Raw genomic sequence first — 16,438 nt, forward strand, 5'->3', positions numbered from 1 at the left:
ATATGTGTGAAATGCACCTTGGGTGGTGAAATGGTTTTGCTTTTAAATTGTATAAAACTAGAGCTAGAGTTCCAGATGCTGTAAAGTCTTTGAAATTGAATCTTTGTCCCATGAAAGCATAAAACGACATGATAAAGAGGCATATGTTTAATAATAGTTCAAATGCATGCTCATCACATACCAGTTTAGAGCATAGCTTTTTCTTCTAGGGGAAAATACTAATTTTGATGGATCAGAGTCAATTCCCAGACAGCAGCCAGGCCCGGGACAAAATTTATGTGGAGTGTATCGATCTGTTGATTAGGTATCAGTATTTAGGATGATAGGTTCATCATCATATCCATGAAGATATATGTAAAGGTATTTGCATTGTTCACATACAAAGAACTTCTGAGCAGTATAAATGGATGAAATAAAGCACCTAGCTAATATGTAATGATTTGTCCTAGGGGTAGAATAAGATAGGGAGGCAAGCCTGTTTAAATCTTCTGCTAAGCAGTTAGGATTTAGTGTTTCAAGGCAGTATATTATTTGATGGTAAAACACAAAATATTTCTGCACAGTATCTTCTGTTTAGATGTACAAAAATAACCAGAGCTTCAAGCTAAGAGCTTGAAACTGCACACAGGATTCCGTAGCGCAGACTGAGGAGGACAAGATTTTGTGGTTTTTCCCCAAGGATTTTTCCTTGTTTTGTGTCCTTCCTGACCCAGTGATCTGTAGATCCAGGTGTGCTGGGGACTGAGCCTAGTCTGGAGAAGAACTGCCTGTGCTGTATGTGGAGTAGCTGTAGCAGGACTGTGCCAACCTGCTCTGACAATTTTTTATGGCTGCATTTTGTCCCTTCCATCAGATAAATATTCTTTATGGCGCTGCTGATGATGACACCACGAGCCCTTTGTGTCTGAGCTGCTGCAGCAACACTGGTCTGGCAGACCACCCTGTAGAAGAACCTAAAGAGCACGTTTGCCTCCCTGTTTTGGGATGTGAAGTGAATCTCAGGTGGCTTTGCTAATTCCATGCTGAGTCCAGTGGTCTCGTGGTACCTGATGGCAGGGGAAGCTCCACAGCTTGGTGGGGTGGCAGCCAGAGGAAACCCTGGGTCAGCAGTGCTCCCTTCTGCCCAAGCTGCTGCCCAGAGGCTGACCCTGGCAGTCTGACAGGTGAGTTATGGATTGCTTGCCTGTCCTGGACCCTCTTGGGGCTCTGTGCCATTGCACAGCACCAAGCAGCTCAGCAGTGTTACACAAATGATTTATGATGGAGCAATCACAACCTTGCCTTTTCTTATGGATGCACACTATGCATGCACCTCCAGTAGAATAAATCTATCTATCTTAGTCTTTTCAGTACATCAGTTTTAAAGGAGGGTTATTAATTACCTTCTTAGTGTATTCATACATGCATGAATAATGAGTAAAGTTTTAACTTGTGAAATTTCACAGCACAAGCTGGAAGAATGCAGAAAGAGATTAAAACAATGGAGGAATTTTGAGTATCACAGATGATACCATTACATTTATTTTGTGGGCTCTGAAGTCTCAGGAGGGTATCATTGATACATATCCTCAGGTTCTGGCTTGCATTTTGATAGCTAAAATATAGAAATAAAGAGCAAGTGTAATAGGCAATTGCACAGGAATTTCAGACCTGTAGAGGACAAAATTATTCACCTAGAACTTGTCTTTCCACTCTTTTCTTTTGAAATGTAATTCTCAGCCTACTTTATGTGATTCTGTGCCATATTCTGCCTTTCTCTGCTCTTACTGAGGGTCTGTTAATGCTGATGGCCAGCATATATGTACTTAAATTTTATATATATATTGTTTTTGATCTTCTGATGCCTCTGCTTGCTTCCTGGGGTCATGGTCTCTGCCTCTGCAGAGTTCTTCCCTCAGATGGTGGATGTGCCAGGGTTCTGGAGCCCATCCTCCTGCGAGGAGCTCCCTGTGACAGAGCCCCCACGCCAAGCACTGTCACCTCCTTCAGAACAAATGAGAGACAAATTTCACAGAGCTGCAGTTGCAAACCTGACAATATCAGCTAGGTCATGGTAGCTTTGTTTGGCAGCTAGTTAAATTGGATAGTTGGGCACATCCCTAGATGTTAATGGTTAAATGTATTCATTGTTCCAACAAGGCCCCTATTCATAAGGGGACTATTCTGTGCTCGTTATGCATGTATAATTCTCATTAATGCTCCTAGGGGTTAAGGGTGTATAGTGAGGGGGGAAATGAAGCTGATGTTTACATGTCCATGTTTGCACTCAGAGGTTTTGTAACACAGGAGAAACTGCCTGTGTTTCCCCAGATCCCTTAACTTTAGGAAAAACTTCAAATCTTTGCTTTGAAGAGGGAGTGAGAATGGGGGAGAAAGTGACACTTGCATAAGCACCTACTTCCTTACACACCATACTTTGTCAGTGATCAGAAATACTACATCAGTGCCGTTATTGTAGAAGCTTTTGAGAGTAACAAAGTGCTTGGAAATTCAGGGTTCTTATTTGGGTCTCAAAACAGTGACTCCAAATCTTTAACTTCTGGCAAAAACACTTGTGCAAACATTTGACTCGGCGTTCATCAGGGTGATGAGATTTTCTGATTTATTGTTGAAAATGGGTGTTTCCATAGAAGACTTTCAGATTAAGATTCCTCACTCTTAGGTGCGCATCAAAGTCGTGTAAAAGCCATAAAGAAGCTCAGCACTGCCTAAGAAAGCCTTTCAAGTTCCAGCGAGTGCTTGAACTACTGAAGGTTTTGAAGTGCTCTAATCTCTGACATGGGTGACGTGCTAGGCTGGCACTTTTTTGTTTTGTCACAAATCATCCATGCACGTAGTGCAAAGGGACCCTGACAAAGTCATTTCACTTTTGAAAAGGGCTGCTTTTTTCCCTACCATTATGTCTCCCATTCACATCTACATGTTTGCTTCCACTTTGTTCAGGTCTAAGTAGCAGGGCATTTGCATAGTCTTCCCTTTGTTCTTGGTAAATATGGAGTAAAATGAGCAAGATCCGTGCTGTGAAATTAAAGCTCTACTCTTGAGAGATCTTAAGGGCCAAATCCTCACAAAAGGTACAGCAACATAGTGCCAAAGGAGCTGGTGTCCAGGAACAGCTTGCTCTGGGTGTTTGTGCTAGGAAATGTGAATACAGGGAGACTAATCTGTTGAAAACTGGATGTAATTAGAAAAATACACTGCTGAGAGCTGCTGAAAGATTATAACAGAAAATAATACTGAAAGAGACCTGAAGTGATCATCTGCTCCATTCCCTCTACTTGTGGCCAGAACAAACTGTTTAAATCAGTGAGAGAAGATCACAGCCTTTTTTGTCTGTTTGTTCCAGTGCTTAATTACCCTACTGCATAGGTTTTTTCCTAATGCAAAACCTAGCTCTTCCTTGCTAAAATACAGCATTATCCTATTCTTAGGACCTTCCTCTTTGCAGTAACACTCAAATGACAACTGCTGTGGTTTGTTCTGCTCTGAAACGATGCTCTGTGCTTTTGCACTGGTCCCAGAGCAATAAGCTTGTTGGTGTAAATGAATCTAAACTAAATTTGGGTCCCATGCACCTGGAATGAATGAAGTGAATTCCAGATGTGGTGACTCATTAAGGATTATAACTTGGTATTTGAGCCCTAAGAATAGGTTTCTTCCTCCTCTATAAGTTTGAGTATTGTGAAGAAGGAGCAAACATAGAGCGTGGGGATATAAAATTCCATGGTCAGGAAGGCAAAATAACAAATTCACAGATTTGCTGTGTAGTGGTAGATGGGAGCATGCAGAAAAATCAGTTCCCAAGTGATCAAACTTTGAGCAGCAGTCGAGTTGCAAGACTGCTGGTGGGGAACTGCGTTGTTGCAGAAAGGCAGCATGGAGAGATCTGAAGACATGTGGAGCATTTGCTCCTAACTTAAATAAAATATCCACCCTAGATTTTGCTGGTGGTAGCTAGTTCACTGTATTGCAGCTGTGTAGGTGAAGTGGCAATTAGGCTACTGAAATCAGAAGACATTGATTAAAATTTTAAGTCTTGCAAGTAGACATGGGATTTCCACAGCAAGTCTAAGTATCTAATTTTTCAGGTTGAGGGGAGCTCTGGTCCTGAACCCTCTGTTTGTCGGTGTTTCACTGTTTTAGGGTATTCATTCTTGAGCAATGTTTTATTTTTACTGATGTAGGGAGGTTATTCTTTGTGGCTGAGAAAGAGCTTGTGTCTTGCCTCCTCAAAGCATGTCTGTCTGTCTGCAGAATGCTGCGTGGCTGGGCTTTACATGGCTTGTCCTGGGAGTCTCTCAGAGGGTGAAATCATGGAATGGTTTGGGTTGGAAGGGACCCTAAAGATATCTTGTTCCAACCCAGGGACACTTTCCACTAGACCAGATTGCTCCAAGCCCTGTCCAGCCTGGCTTTGAACACTTCCAAGGATGGAACATTCATAACTTCTCTGGGTAACCTGTGCCAGGGCCTCACCACCCACACAGCAGAGAATTTCTTCCTAATACCAAATGTAAGCCTACTCTGAGTTTGAATCTGCTCCCCCTTGTCCTGTAACTCCATACTCTTGGCAATAATTCCTCTGCAGAGTTTTGGTAGGTTCCTCTCAGGTACTGGAAGGCTGTAATCAGATCACCCTGAACCCTTCCCTTCTGCAGGCTAAACAATTGCAGTTCACTCAGGCTGTCATTGTAGGTGAGGTGCTCCATCCTTCTAATCCAATCTCAAACCATAATGTCCTGTGCTCCTGCTCCATTGTGCTTCCATAAGGAAACACAAAAAAGTGGGAACTGGAAGGCTGGAGTGATGTTTTTGGAAGCAGGGGCTTGTTAAGTAATATTTGGGGAACAGCACCCAGGGGTTTACATGGTTGTCCTGTGATGGTGGTGAAAATGTTCCCTCCCTGCAACTCCCAACAAGATCCAGCTTTGAGAAGTGCAGTGTTCCTTCTCTTTTTACATGGGTGGTTAAAAGGAGTGGTGTAATGAGTGTGAAGGCAAGAGAACAAATTATATGTAGAAGAACCACTGGCTTCCCAAAACAGACTAGGGCTTAAAAAAAAAGGAATTGGAACTGCAGCTCTCAGAGAAAGGCTTTCAAACTTCTGCTCAGAGAAGACTTGGCTTTAATCTCCTAATCTTAGTTTTGAAGTTTTGGAAAAAATATATCTGTTACCATTCAGAGCAGCCTAAAGTTGTATTTGGCTAAAGCATTGCGTTTTCAGTTTCAAGCTGTAATAATCAAATTTATTCTTTTCTAATCTGGTTTGCTTTAGATATGTCAGGAAATCTAAACATTTGCATTCCCCAAAAAGCAGCTGTGGTTTGGCTGTACCTGCTTGGGATCTGAAGCTTACTGGGAGCTTCCCCCTTGCTGGTAACAGAGCTGCTGTGCCTCCTCTGATAGAAACAAACCCCAGCTGGGATGAAAAGCGTCAGTGTCATTTGTTGGCAGCGCTGTTGGCTTAGATTTGGAAAGTTTGTTCTAAGTCACTATCACAGGTGCCAAAACATGAGCTGAGCAGCAAGGGCTGCCTGGGGCCAGCTTGTGGCAGCCTGGCTGCTGGGGCTCAGTGGCTGCCATCCCCTGCCCACCCTGGCGTTCCCAAAGGCGGACTGAGCGGGGCCAGCACTGCCTGTCCCCGTGTCCAGCTCTGTGACACCATGGCTGTGCTGCCCACCCAGAGCTCCAGGAGTGCTGGCACTTCTGAGTGCAGCAGCACGAGCAAGGAGGGAAGGATAATCAGTTCAATGTGCTGTGGAGGTGCCTTGGTGGAGTGATGTCAGGGGAGAAACATGATTTCTTAATTTATATAACAGGTGCACAGCAGCCAAATCAAAAGCAGGTCTTAGGAAAAGACTGAAATCCACATAGCAGAGGGCACTCTCCACTAAGAATTGCTTACTAGTCTGAGCAAACTAATGGAATCGAGATCTTCCTCTTTTCCATGTCTGAAACAAAGTGTAGAGCCTAAGGGTCTGGCCTAAGGTCAAACATGTATTTTAGTATTGCCGCATGTAGGAGCCCGTCAGGGGTTTCCACACTCAGTTTTGAAAGTTGTCTGTGGTCTCAGCTTACAGGCTTTTAGAACATCTATGTGCCTCCCCTCAGCCTTTGGGAAACAGCATCTGTTTCAGAATCCATTATCCTGGCTCAAGGAGTCCCAGAAAGATCCAGGTTTTCCTGCTAAACACACTGCTGGGGTCCTGCAGAGACTGGTGGAATGTGGTGTCCTGTGCAGTGAGCTTGGCTGTTTTCCAGTTTAGGGCTGTGACTGGTACCCAGAAATCAGGGCATGGCCCCTTCAGGTGATATTTCACCGTGGGCTGTCTGTAATTCTCCAGTTCTTTGTTCATGATCTGCTCCTGCTACCATCAGAACATCCTCCAAGGCCAGACAGGCAGAACAAAGCAATGCCAAAACAAATGAGAAAGGGGAGAAGGCCAGTCCCATCCTAAGCACTGCCATGTGCCTAAGGGGTAATACTGTTGTGGCATTCGTTTCATGGGGGTTAGATGAACTTTGCTAGTGGGCCCTTGCTGCTTTAGACCCATGAATGCTGTCACCAACTCCATGATGGGGTTTTGGCTGCTTGACCTTCCACTGGTTTTCTTTGAATGCATGCAGCTAAAAATCACAAGCACTTGTCTGAAATCAAATGCAAGTTACTCGAAGGTAATTAAAGCATTTCTAAATCATAATTCTTTGTAGGTTCAATTTTCTCTTAATTTTGATTTTTCTTACTAAGGGCAGCTTTTCTCAGGTTTCCTGGCTGTGATCCCTGTTCCAGGATCTACTCAAGAGTTTGACCCAAAGTTCTCTGGGTACAGAGCTGTGTTAGTCTCAAGCTGCCAAATCCCCACATGAAGCCCAGCACAGCACTGTGTCTGACTGTATTTCCTTGTATTTTGTAAGACTTGATGCCACGGGGTGTCTCCATTGACATCAGGGGTGCTGAACCAAGCCCTCTGATATTTTTACCTTTCCTCTTTCCTACACACGTGGTCTGGAGTGGTAGAAGTGATCTGAGCATAAATCTAAGCTGAGCCTAGACCATCAGAAACAGGCTCCCGGTGTCTTGTAGGTGACCTGTGGGGCTGTCAGCTGGTTTCTCTGCATGGTTCTGCTGAATGAGTGTTCCTCTGCAGTTACTGTCACATGTGCTGTGCTCTTTCCTGACTCTCCTGCTGTGGGATGCCTCCCAATGCTTGTGGGTCCAATTTGTGGCATCAAATTGCAGTTAGTGACAAATTCCAGCAGTGACAGCAGTGGCATTGTCTGCCTAAGGAACCACAGAAAGGGAACGAGGTGCAGAGACCTTGTGATGCTGGAGTCTTGCTGCAGCCTGTTTTAATTAATTACTGTGTCATGGGTGATGAAGTTGAGGAATTGGCCCTGGTGAGGGGTGTCGTGTCTAGTAAGCAGCTGCTTTTGGTTCAGTTCTTCCTTTTGTGTAAATAGTATCAAGAGGGCAGGATGCTTTCCTTAAAATTCTTGGGTATTTCACCTGGGTTTTTATAGTTTTCCTCTTTCTTCTCCCTAAAAATAAATAACGAATGTGAGAATGGGATCCTAAAGAAATATGTTCAAATGCTGGTAAAAACTGATCTAAATCAGCCATTTCTCATTCTGAAGTCATACACAGAAATGAAGTTACAGGCTTACAGGGCAAACTCATTGAAAACAGTAGGACTTGGGCTGTAAAATTAATACTTGGGCAAGACTAGTATTTATTTTTAAAGAAGAGAAAATAGGTAGCTAAGCACTTGTCTTCATGTGTGGCTTTCAAGTGAGATAGCAAAAACAGAAGTACTCAAGTTTTGGGAGGAATGGGATTATTGAGGAGTTGCTATTCCTTTCCTTTTAAATACTGTTCTTGTAATTTCTCTTTCTTAGGCTGTGGCCCAAATGTCCAATAGTCCCTTGGTTCCTTTAGATTTATCTTTGCTTTTGTTTCTTCTTCCAGTCTAACCTTCTTTACAGATTTTTACGTTGACAGATAAAATGAAGAGGAATAGGAAACACATTTTATTGTGTCCCTGTCAATATCTTTGAAATTTTCTGTGCTTTGCCACCTTATATGGATCTTACCACAGCAGGTAAAGTGTGTTAGGAAGTAGTTTGTATTAAAAAGTTGGTAAAACAGTTACTAACATCTGAATTATCATTAGGGTTTGAAGTTGAGATGAATGAGGTGATTCACGACTGTCATAAAAAATTTTATGTCCTCCCTGTAGGACTAAATAGGCAGCTTGTGTGATTTACATTCATAAGGTGCTTTTTTCCTAACTGTACAGGGCTAGAAACCTACTCCTTTCATTTAAACACAATTCAGTTTTGTTGTAAGCTGTGTTCCACTTGAGTCTTCCCCATCTCTTGTGGTTTCAGTGTCTCATTCTTCAGGTAAGGCAGAGTTCTGTGGCAGTGAAATGATGTCCCCTCTGGAGAGCAGAAATGCAGCTGTTGGTGCATTGTTGTTCTGGGATGATACGGAGTAGGAAGGTTTACTAGACTCATCTAGAAAATATTTTGTATGAGTTTATGATTTTATTTTGTTGGTGGTGGAGAAAATGTATGGTATTTACTGCTTGAAATGTGATGGGACATAATGAAAGATGAGTCGTAACAGACTCTAAATTAATGAAAGTTCTTGTAATATTTCTCTCACCTCTGCATTCAGTTACATGTGTTGTCCCAGGAAAACAGAGGAAGGAGTTGGCATTTCTGTAAATGTAGAAACGCCCTTGCTGAAATCCACTGGTCTCTACCAGCCTGAGTTGTTTTATAATGTATTTTATGTACTTCAGTCTTCATGCTTTTGTATCAACTCTAGGACAAAAAGGATGGATCCTTGAGAGCACAAATCTTTTGAATTTACATGTAGTGTGTAGTTAGCAAACTCTTTAGCAGTGAGTGTCCTGCTGCCTGCCTCCCACATAGATCCACATTCAGAGAATATCTCACTTAGCACTGGGCTCATGGGAAGTTATTAAATGTAGTCAGCATTAAAGAATTTATCACCACCTAAAGAAGTGCCAGGCATGGAGGAGTGGCCAAGTGCAATCCCTGGGCATGGCAGGCAGTGCTTGCCTGCTGCTCCTGCACGTACCAAGCTGAGCCTCTGCTCAGCTGCTCAATTGAGAGTTTGGAGTGAAATTCTGTAAGGAGAATTTTGTACCTTCCAACTGAAATTTTGTTGGTTCTGAGGTTAGTGAACTGTGGGAGTCAATAATTTTGTTCCCTCAGGAGTCTGTTTACCAGCAGTGGCATTATGGCTGCTGGGCATTGATGCCAAAGATGCATCTTCCAACACCCTACTGACAAGCAGGCTGTTCTGGGAAACACTGGAAAATCTCCAATTGTAGGTGCTTTGTAGATGTGTTACAGGACTTTTTATTTCTGTGTGTGAGTTTTATCCCCTACTCTTCCTGCCAGAGGTCTGGTAACAGGCACAAGGCAAGGAACAGTGACCACAGCTGCCTTTAGCTCTTTGCCTTCAGCCTCCTGGAGGTACAGACAGACTTTCTAAGGAACAGCCTGGAAAAGTGAGGATGAGTGAATGAGGAGGTTCCTCCCTGCAGCAGCTGCTCCTCCTTGCAGGGAAGCTGTGGAAATGTGTCCAGCTGCTCCAGGGTGTCCCACAGGTGTGCAAAGAATTGGAGGAAGGCAGGGAGAAGGGGAGCTGAGGGGCCAGGGGAGGGTCAATAGATGGGAGAGGGCTTTGAGGAGTGAGGGGAGTGCTGGTTGATGCCTGTGTAGGTTCCACTGAATGCAGGGACATTCGGTTTAGGGAACTCAGGTGCTTTTTTTGCTCATCAGGTCCAGGCACAAGACAGATTCTGTGGGGCACAAGCCAAGGTGAAAATCCTACCAGGCAGTGACCTATGGAATAGGATGGAAGGTGCTTTGGAAGCTACACCAAAAATCAGAGTACAAGAGCAGTGAGAACCAGGGAAACAGAAGAGAAAAAAGGAAAAAAACTCAAACAAAATGCACCTAGCACAGGCCTACCAACATTTCATCGTGCAGATGCTGCCCTTTAGAGCTGTGTATTTGGAAGAGTTCCTGCTCTGGAAGCTGATCAGGGCTGGTGCCTGATGGTCTCCAGCTGTCCTGCAAGCTGTGGCACCTGCTGATGCTGCCAGCTCTCTGGAGCCATGACATCTAGTGCTTCCTGCTGTCCCCCTTCTGTCCCACTCCTGGTTCCCACCACCCTTGGATGTGCAGCTTTAATTCCAGTGCAATCAAGGGGTTCTTCCATTTTGTGGGGTTTTATGCTTTTTTTTTCCCCTGTCTACTCAAGAGCTCTCGAGCAAATGCAACTATTTGACTTGACAAAGCTGGAAGTAGCTACACTTGCTAGTAGTTAAGTTACCTAAGCTGTGCTTGATAAAAGAGGTATTTACCTTTTAGGCTTGATTATTTCAACTGGAATAGCACATCTGGTCATAGCCTCAGTCACGTTTCAGTGTATTCAAAAGAACAGCGAGAATGCAAAGTCTACTGATCAAATTAAACAGTATCTCTGTTAATGTGCATCATCAAAGAAGGGATGGGGGAAAGGAAATTTTCAGAACTTGTGTTTTCCAAACTGCACTTGTAAGTTTTGTGCTGGATGTATGCATGTAGGTGGATGGGACAAATTCAGGCTCTGCTTTGGTATTTCATGAGCTTTTTGCCTTCAAGGGGCCTTTGAATGTGCTGTTTGTCTGTGTGATCATTATATTAAAGCTGATAGTAGCATTGTTTTAACAAAACAGAAGAAAGACTTAGATTGGAAAGTTCTTTCTGCCTAGTCAGAAAATGTGTGTGGGAGGGCCTGGCTCCAGCATACCTGAGGTAGGAAGAAAAGACACCTCAGTTTGACTTAGACTCTGCTCCCTGGAGCTTGCCTGGCTTTTACTGCTAGCCTAGGGAGCAGGTTAATTGAGTTAGCTGCTATTTTATGTCCCAGAGCACTGGTACACTGGCTTGTTGAGTTTTGTGCTAATTCCTGGCACTACTTCAAGCACAGTCACTACCATATCTTACACACTGACACATAAAATAGCAGCTGTTTGACTGCACATGTTGAGTTGATGAGTTGAAGATACTTTGCTTGTCTTTCTAGTCACAAACATTTTATTGCTTGCTGTGGTGTAAGGATGTTCTCCCTGCTAGGTGAGAATGGCCACAGGATGAGTTTCTTGGCAGCAATCTTGCAGGTGAAGGTGGTGATGGTTTTAGCACTGCTGGGGCACAGGAGCTGCATGAAAAAACAACCTCACAAACTTGGGGCAGCCTACAGTGGCTGGATTTCTTTTCCTTGATGTGGCTGTGCTGGTGTGGGCTCTGCTCATGCCCCAAGTCATGCAGGGAGAGCCCTTGGTGGAAATAGCTCCTTTTTCATTTGATTTGACCTCGTCCCCGAATTAGTTTGTGGTTAATTGCTGAATTTTCCTCAAGCTGAGGCAGCAGCTCTACCAGACAGATGAGTCTCAAGAAGGATGAAGTGTTGGCTCCTGTTCAGCTGGGCCAGACACAATGCAACGTACTTTTGGCACCTTTCTCTGTGTTGCGAAGGCATAATCAGTCTTGGAGCCTTTGAGGATATTTGTACAACATTACAATTTTGGGCTTTGGACTAAAGCTTTGTTTGGAAATACTGTTGAAATGTTTGTCAAAATACAAAAGCAAAAGCTGTCAGAAGAAAGATTGCACTGAGCTCCCCCTCTGATCGTGCTTGCTCAGGACTCTTCGCTGCAGTGGAAATTAGAGGGCTCAGCTTGTTTAAAAAAGTAAATCAGCCTGTCTTTGAAAATGTTGGTGCAGGTAGAACAGTTAGTGTGTATTAAATTTGACTTTCTGGTTTCAGAATGTGGCTTTTACAGTGTGTACAGCATTTTAAAGACAAAACTGTTAAACTAAACTAGCTGACCAGCAAACAAAATGAATATATATGCAGCTTTTGGAAAAAGTTAATTTTGTTTGCTAAACAGACCTCTCTGCTTTTTGGAAATTATACTGATTCAGCTACTTTTAATAGCCAGAGTATTAGGTTTTATTTGTACCAAAGCTCAAAATGAAGTCCCAAACTTTTTGATTTAAAACAAAAAGTTCTCCAAGCAACACACAACAAAATACTACACAGCTGATTTTGTTAGAGCTGGCCAGATGGATGTCAGGTAAGAATACAGAGTTTTCTGTGCATTTAGCACCTAAAGTAATTTATAATTGTGACAGGGAAGTGTCTGAAGGTGATGCCTTTGGCATGTATTAATTGCTTTGGGGTTGCACAGTAGTTTTCAATAGGGATCATTGATGCATTCCAAAACACACATGCTTTAGGCTCAGGTACTTTTTTTCCTGCACTCCTGAATGTGGCTGTTTTTCAAAGTGGAGCAAGATACTTTATCCTGTTTTTTATAATAACAGTAAGGGTTTAAAGTCTGTAGTTTTTCTCACTTAAAAAAATAAGCCAGGCCAAGTACTCAAGGGAAAAAGACTTGAATGAAAAAATAATGTACATAATGAGCAGAGTAATCATTACATCTGATCTGAAGCAGAAATTTAATTTGTTTTAGGAAAGCTATAAACCTTTTGGAATTGAAGCCCAAGCATGTAGAGTTGAAAGTGTTCTGCTCTGTCAGTAAATTAATGCATAAGAAAATGAAATAGAGAGGTGCCTTGGATGCAGGTGCTTTGCATCTGTGGCATAAAGTTAATCTAGCAGGGGGCTCCCATCATGGTCAGGGGCTGGAACACATGGGAATAGAGAGCTGGGTTTGTCCAGTTGTAGGAAGATTAAGAGAGGCCATACTGCTGTCTTCAGCTACCTTTTGGGAGAAAATAAAGAAAGTGGAGTCAGCTTCATACGTAGCTGGATGCTGAAAAACCACAGATGTGAGTTGGAATATGGGAAATAATCTTCATCTAGAAATTTTTAATTTTCTTATTTTACCATGAGTGTAATCAAATACTGAAATGGGTTCTGAGAGGTTGTGGTATTGTTCATTTTTGTAGGTGCTTAAAATTTGACTGGGTGAAGCTTTTAGGCAGTTAGATCTGCCTTAAGGGGGAGGCTGAGGTAGAGGTTCCTCCCAAAGTGCTAGCTAGGAATGAGGGGCAGCTTGGGGAAAGCTGGTAAGCAGGTCCTAGAGGGGAATTAGCAGGGTGAAATCCTGAGATGATGCTGTTGGTAACTTGTGTCTTGCAGGAGCAGTGGTTTCTGTCTGGTGTATGGAATGGCTTTATTCCTTAAAGAAGGGAGGATTTGCCCTTGGGGCTGTGTCCCTGCCTGGTGGGCAGCACGCTCTGAGCAGGGCTAAAGGGGTGCTCTGTCTCTGGGGGGCTCAGCCACCTCTCTATCACTGCTCCTCCCCTCTTCCCATTGGAGAGGGTATTTTTCATCAAGATGAAAGAGATGAGATAAACTAAAATTAGTATCAGAGTTATTAGAGACATTAAGACATTACTAATGAGTTCTAATTTAATCTCGGCACCCAGGCATGTATAGCAGCGAAACCTTTTATTAGGTTTCTATAATTGTGTTAAAAGTGATACCCTGAGGCTGATACTGGAGCGAATGAATTTGCCAGGCTGCGTGCATGACAGCACTGACCTGACAGTCCTGTGAGGAGAGTGCAGTTTGCTCCTTGTGGGCCTTCAGTGTCTGTGTTTCACATCAGGCTCCTGTACTGTCAGGGGCTTAGTGCTGTTTCTATTTAAGAGTGCCTTCTGTGTCATTTTGGCTCTGGACCAACAAATCCCAGTCCCCAGGCTCCTGGAGCATTCATCGGGGGAGGTAGCTGGGTGAGGAAGCCCAGGAGTGCAGTTCCAGCTGAAATATCAGTATCCTTGAAGCTTTCATGAGGAGAAGCAGGTTCCTGTCTGCCTCGGTTCAGAGGGCAATGCCAGGGGCAGCTCTGGTACCCACAGGCTGCCTCCCAGCCAGGGCCAGCACAGAGTCAGCACAGAGCACTTGCCATTTCAGACCTTTCTTGGTACAGGTCTGAGCTTTGCAAAGCCCCATCAAACAAAACTGCAGGGGGCTGCTGTGGGAAACGACTGCTCACTTTGTAAAATTTTATTAAAATTTAACAAATACTACAACAGAGGACTAAATAAGGAAAAATTACAGCACTGGGAGCCCTCTGTGGTGACTAGCCACATGGCTCATGTACAAAATGGATGCTCTGCCTTTTATCTCCTTAGTCCCTCTTAAAGTTTTGTTATCAGCTCTTTCTCTGCCATCCATTGGTGGAGATTCCTGACTGGGGGTCAGGTGTTGTTATGCTGCCCTTCCTTGTACCTTCCAGCCTCCTCTAAATGTCTTGGCTATTACAAGGGGGGAAAGAGGACTATGGAATGACATATTACAATAACATTGCTATACATCTACATAATATTTCTCTCTTAATTGTGAAAGCCAACTATTGCATTGCTAGCTGTAACAGAGCTGTAAGGAGAAATGTTCTGGGTATCACATCTCAGCCCTGCAGATCTGAGTGACGTTTCCAGCCCCTCTGCTCAGACTCCTCTTGGTGTATGACTGCAGTCTCTATTTTAATTTCACTGGTGCTTTGCTGGTGCCAGCTCAGAGCAGAGGTCCTTCCCTGACCCCCAGCTCCTTGTGACAGGACAAACGTGTTCAGGGGGTGAAGTGGATCAGGGAGCCCATCCAAGTTAAAATTAGCCTGTCCAAGAAGCTAATTCCAACCTGGGCCCAGCGTGCCCAGCTGGTGACGAGCACAGCCCTTCTGCTGCTGCTTCTGGCAGGGCCTTCAGCGGGCTTTGGGGCTCCACACTGTTCCTTGTTTCCCATTTTTGAGGTTAGACTGAAGTATGGAGCAAATCCACCTCCAAAATGGGACCTGACTCAGCTTAGTCTGTGACAATTTTGATCTTTGTTTGCAAACTTGTATAAAAATGTAGTGAATTGAAATATTTTACTTTGGTCTTGACCATTGCTTTGGTCTTGACTATAAATTAGCTGCACTTTCAAATAAGAATAGCTATAAACTGGAAGCAACATTTTCAAGTCAGATGAGATGTTTTAGCTAACTCGGTGGTGTTATTTTTTTCCCTGTTGAGGGAGATTTATTGAAGCTTCTTTGTGCAGTTTGGTCTCAGTGAGTTGGTCACCTGGAGCTGGCTCTGAGCAGAGCTTGGTCCTTTGAGGGTGTCTACTGATTTTTCTTGCTTTCCCTTCTAAAAATGTGTATATGTGGAGCTTTAGAAAATACCTGCAGTCTGTACCAGATCCTTATTGGAACCTGCAAATTCCATGGTGTAGAACAAACAGACCCTGAGTGTGTCCATCACAACTCTGTGGTTTAGGTTTCCTTACCAAGGCAACTTGGTAAGGAAGTTTCCTTGCTTCCTTGGAAGCTTCCTTACTGAAACACATACAAAGATGGAATGACTAAAAAAAAAAATTAAAAACATTCTACAAGAATGAAGTTTTTAATCAGCTTTCAACTTTCTCTCCAGTTGTAAGGTGAGAGTGATTGCAGTGTTTTTAAATTTTTCTTTTTTTTTTTTCTTTTGGTGAGCTGCCTAGGAGCCCAGAGATTTTTTAAGAAGGTTCCCCTAGTGTAAGAGGTGATTAGGTGATTCCTTGAGGCACACCAGGGGTGAGTACTGGATCCTAGTTTGAGGCAAGGTTATCACTCACATGTTCAAGTTCTGATACCTTTAGTGCAAGGTGTATGGTGGAAATACTCCCCCTTTGGTGCATCTTCATGACTGTGATTCTTTTGTGTCCCTGATTGTGTTCAGGTGACTTCTGTGCCCAGTGTTCTGAGCAGTGTAAAATAACTTACCAGCTGATAATGCAATGCTACTCAAATGAAATAATCACAACTTTGTGTCCTTCTGACAACAGCTGAATTTCACAGTGTCATTCCTTGTGGGCTTTGTCTTGTTTCAAAATTTAAAATGTAGTGTTTCTGACGTTAACATGCATTGCTTTTACGGTGTAAGTTCAGGGGTTTTCTAATTATTGTATTTTTCTTGTTTGTTTTAAGAGTCAGATTTACAGATCTGCCAACACAGGGCACCAACGTGTTGCACCAAAAAGATGGAAGAAAGCTACCAGGCAGCTGTTCGAAGGGAGAGGGCTCAGAGCATCCAGGCACTGAACTTTGAGCTGAAGTACATGATTGTTGGTCACATCACAGCTTTTCAAGGTAGGAAATTTTGAATAGTTTATAACAGTATCCTCTGCAATCCAAAGGAAAGCTGTTGTCTTTACTTTTCATTCCTCTTGCATTGAATGCTGCTGTCACTGCCTTATGGTTTGCTTCCCAGTTCTTTGATAGTTGTGCTTTTGGATAAAGGTGATAGCAATTAATCTTGATTGGTACAGTTAAGCATCTTCCTAAGTCTAATTAGGAATAGATTTAAGCTGAGACCTTGTTTCTGGGGTCAGTGTGAATTTTTTTAAGGCATTTTAAAA

General features: G+C 43.2%; 1 protein-coding gene across 1 annotated transcript in view; it reads left to right on the plus strand.

Annotated features, from left to right (window-relative positions):
- LOC100218614 (glypican-5) overlaps window positions 1-16,438 on the plus strand; it is a 348,060-nt gene that overhangs the window by 6,752 nt on the left and 324,870 nt on the right. Inside the window, exon 2 of the mRNA XM_030279863.4 lies at window positions 16,008-16,169. Coding sequence (XP_030135723.4) covers window positions 16,008-16,169 — 162 coding nt within the window. The remainder of the gene's footprint in view (window positions 1-16,007; window positions 16,170-16,438) is intronic.

This window comes from Taeniopygia guttata, chromosome 9, assembly GCF_048771995.1.
Source record: "Taeniopygia guttata chromosome 9, bTaeGut7.mat, whole genome shotgun sequence".
NCBI classification, from domain to species: domain Eukaryota; kingdom Metazoa; phylum Chordata; class Aves; order Passeriformes; family Estrildidae; genus Taeniopygia; species Taeniopygia guttata.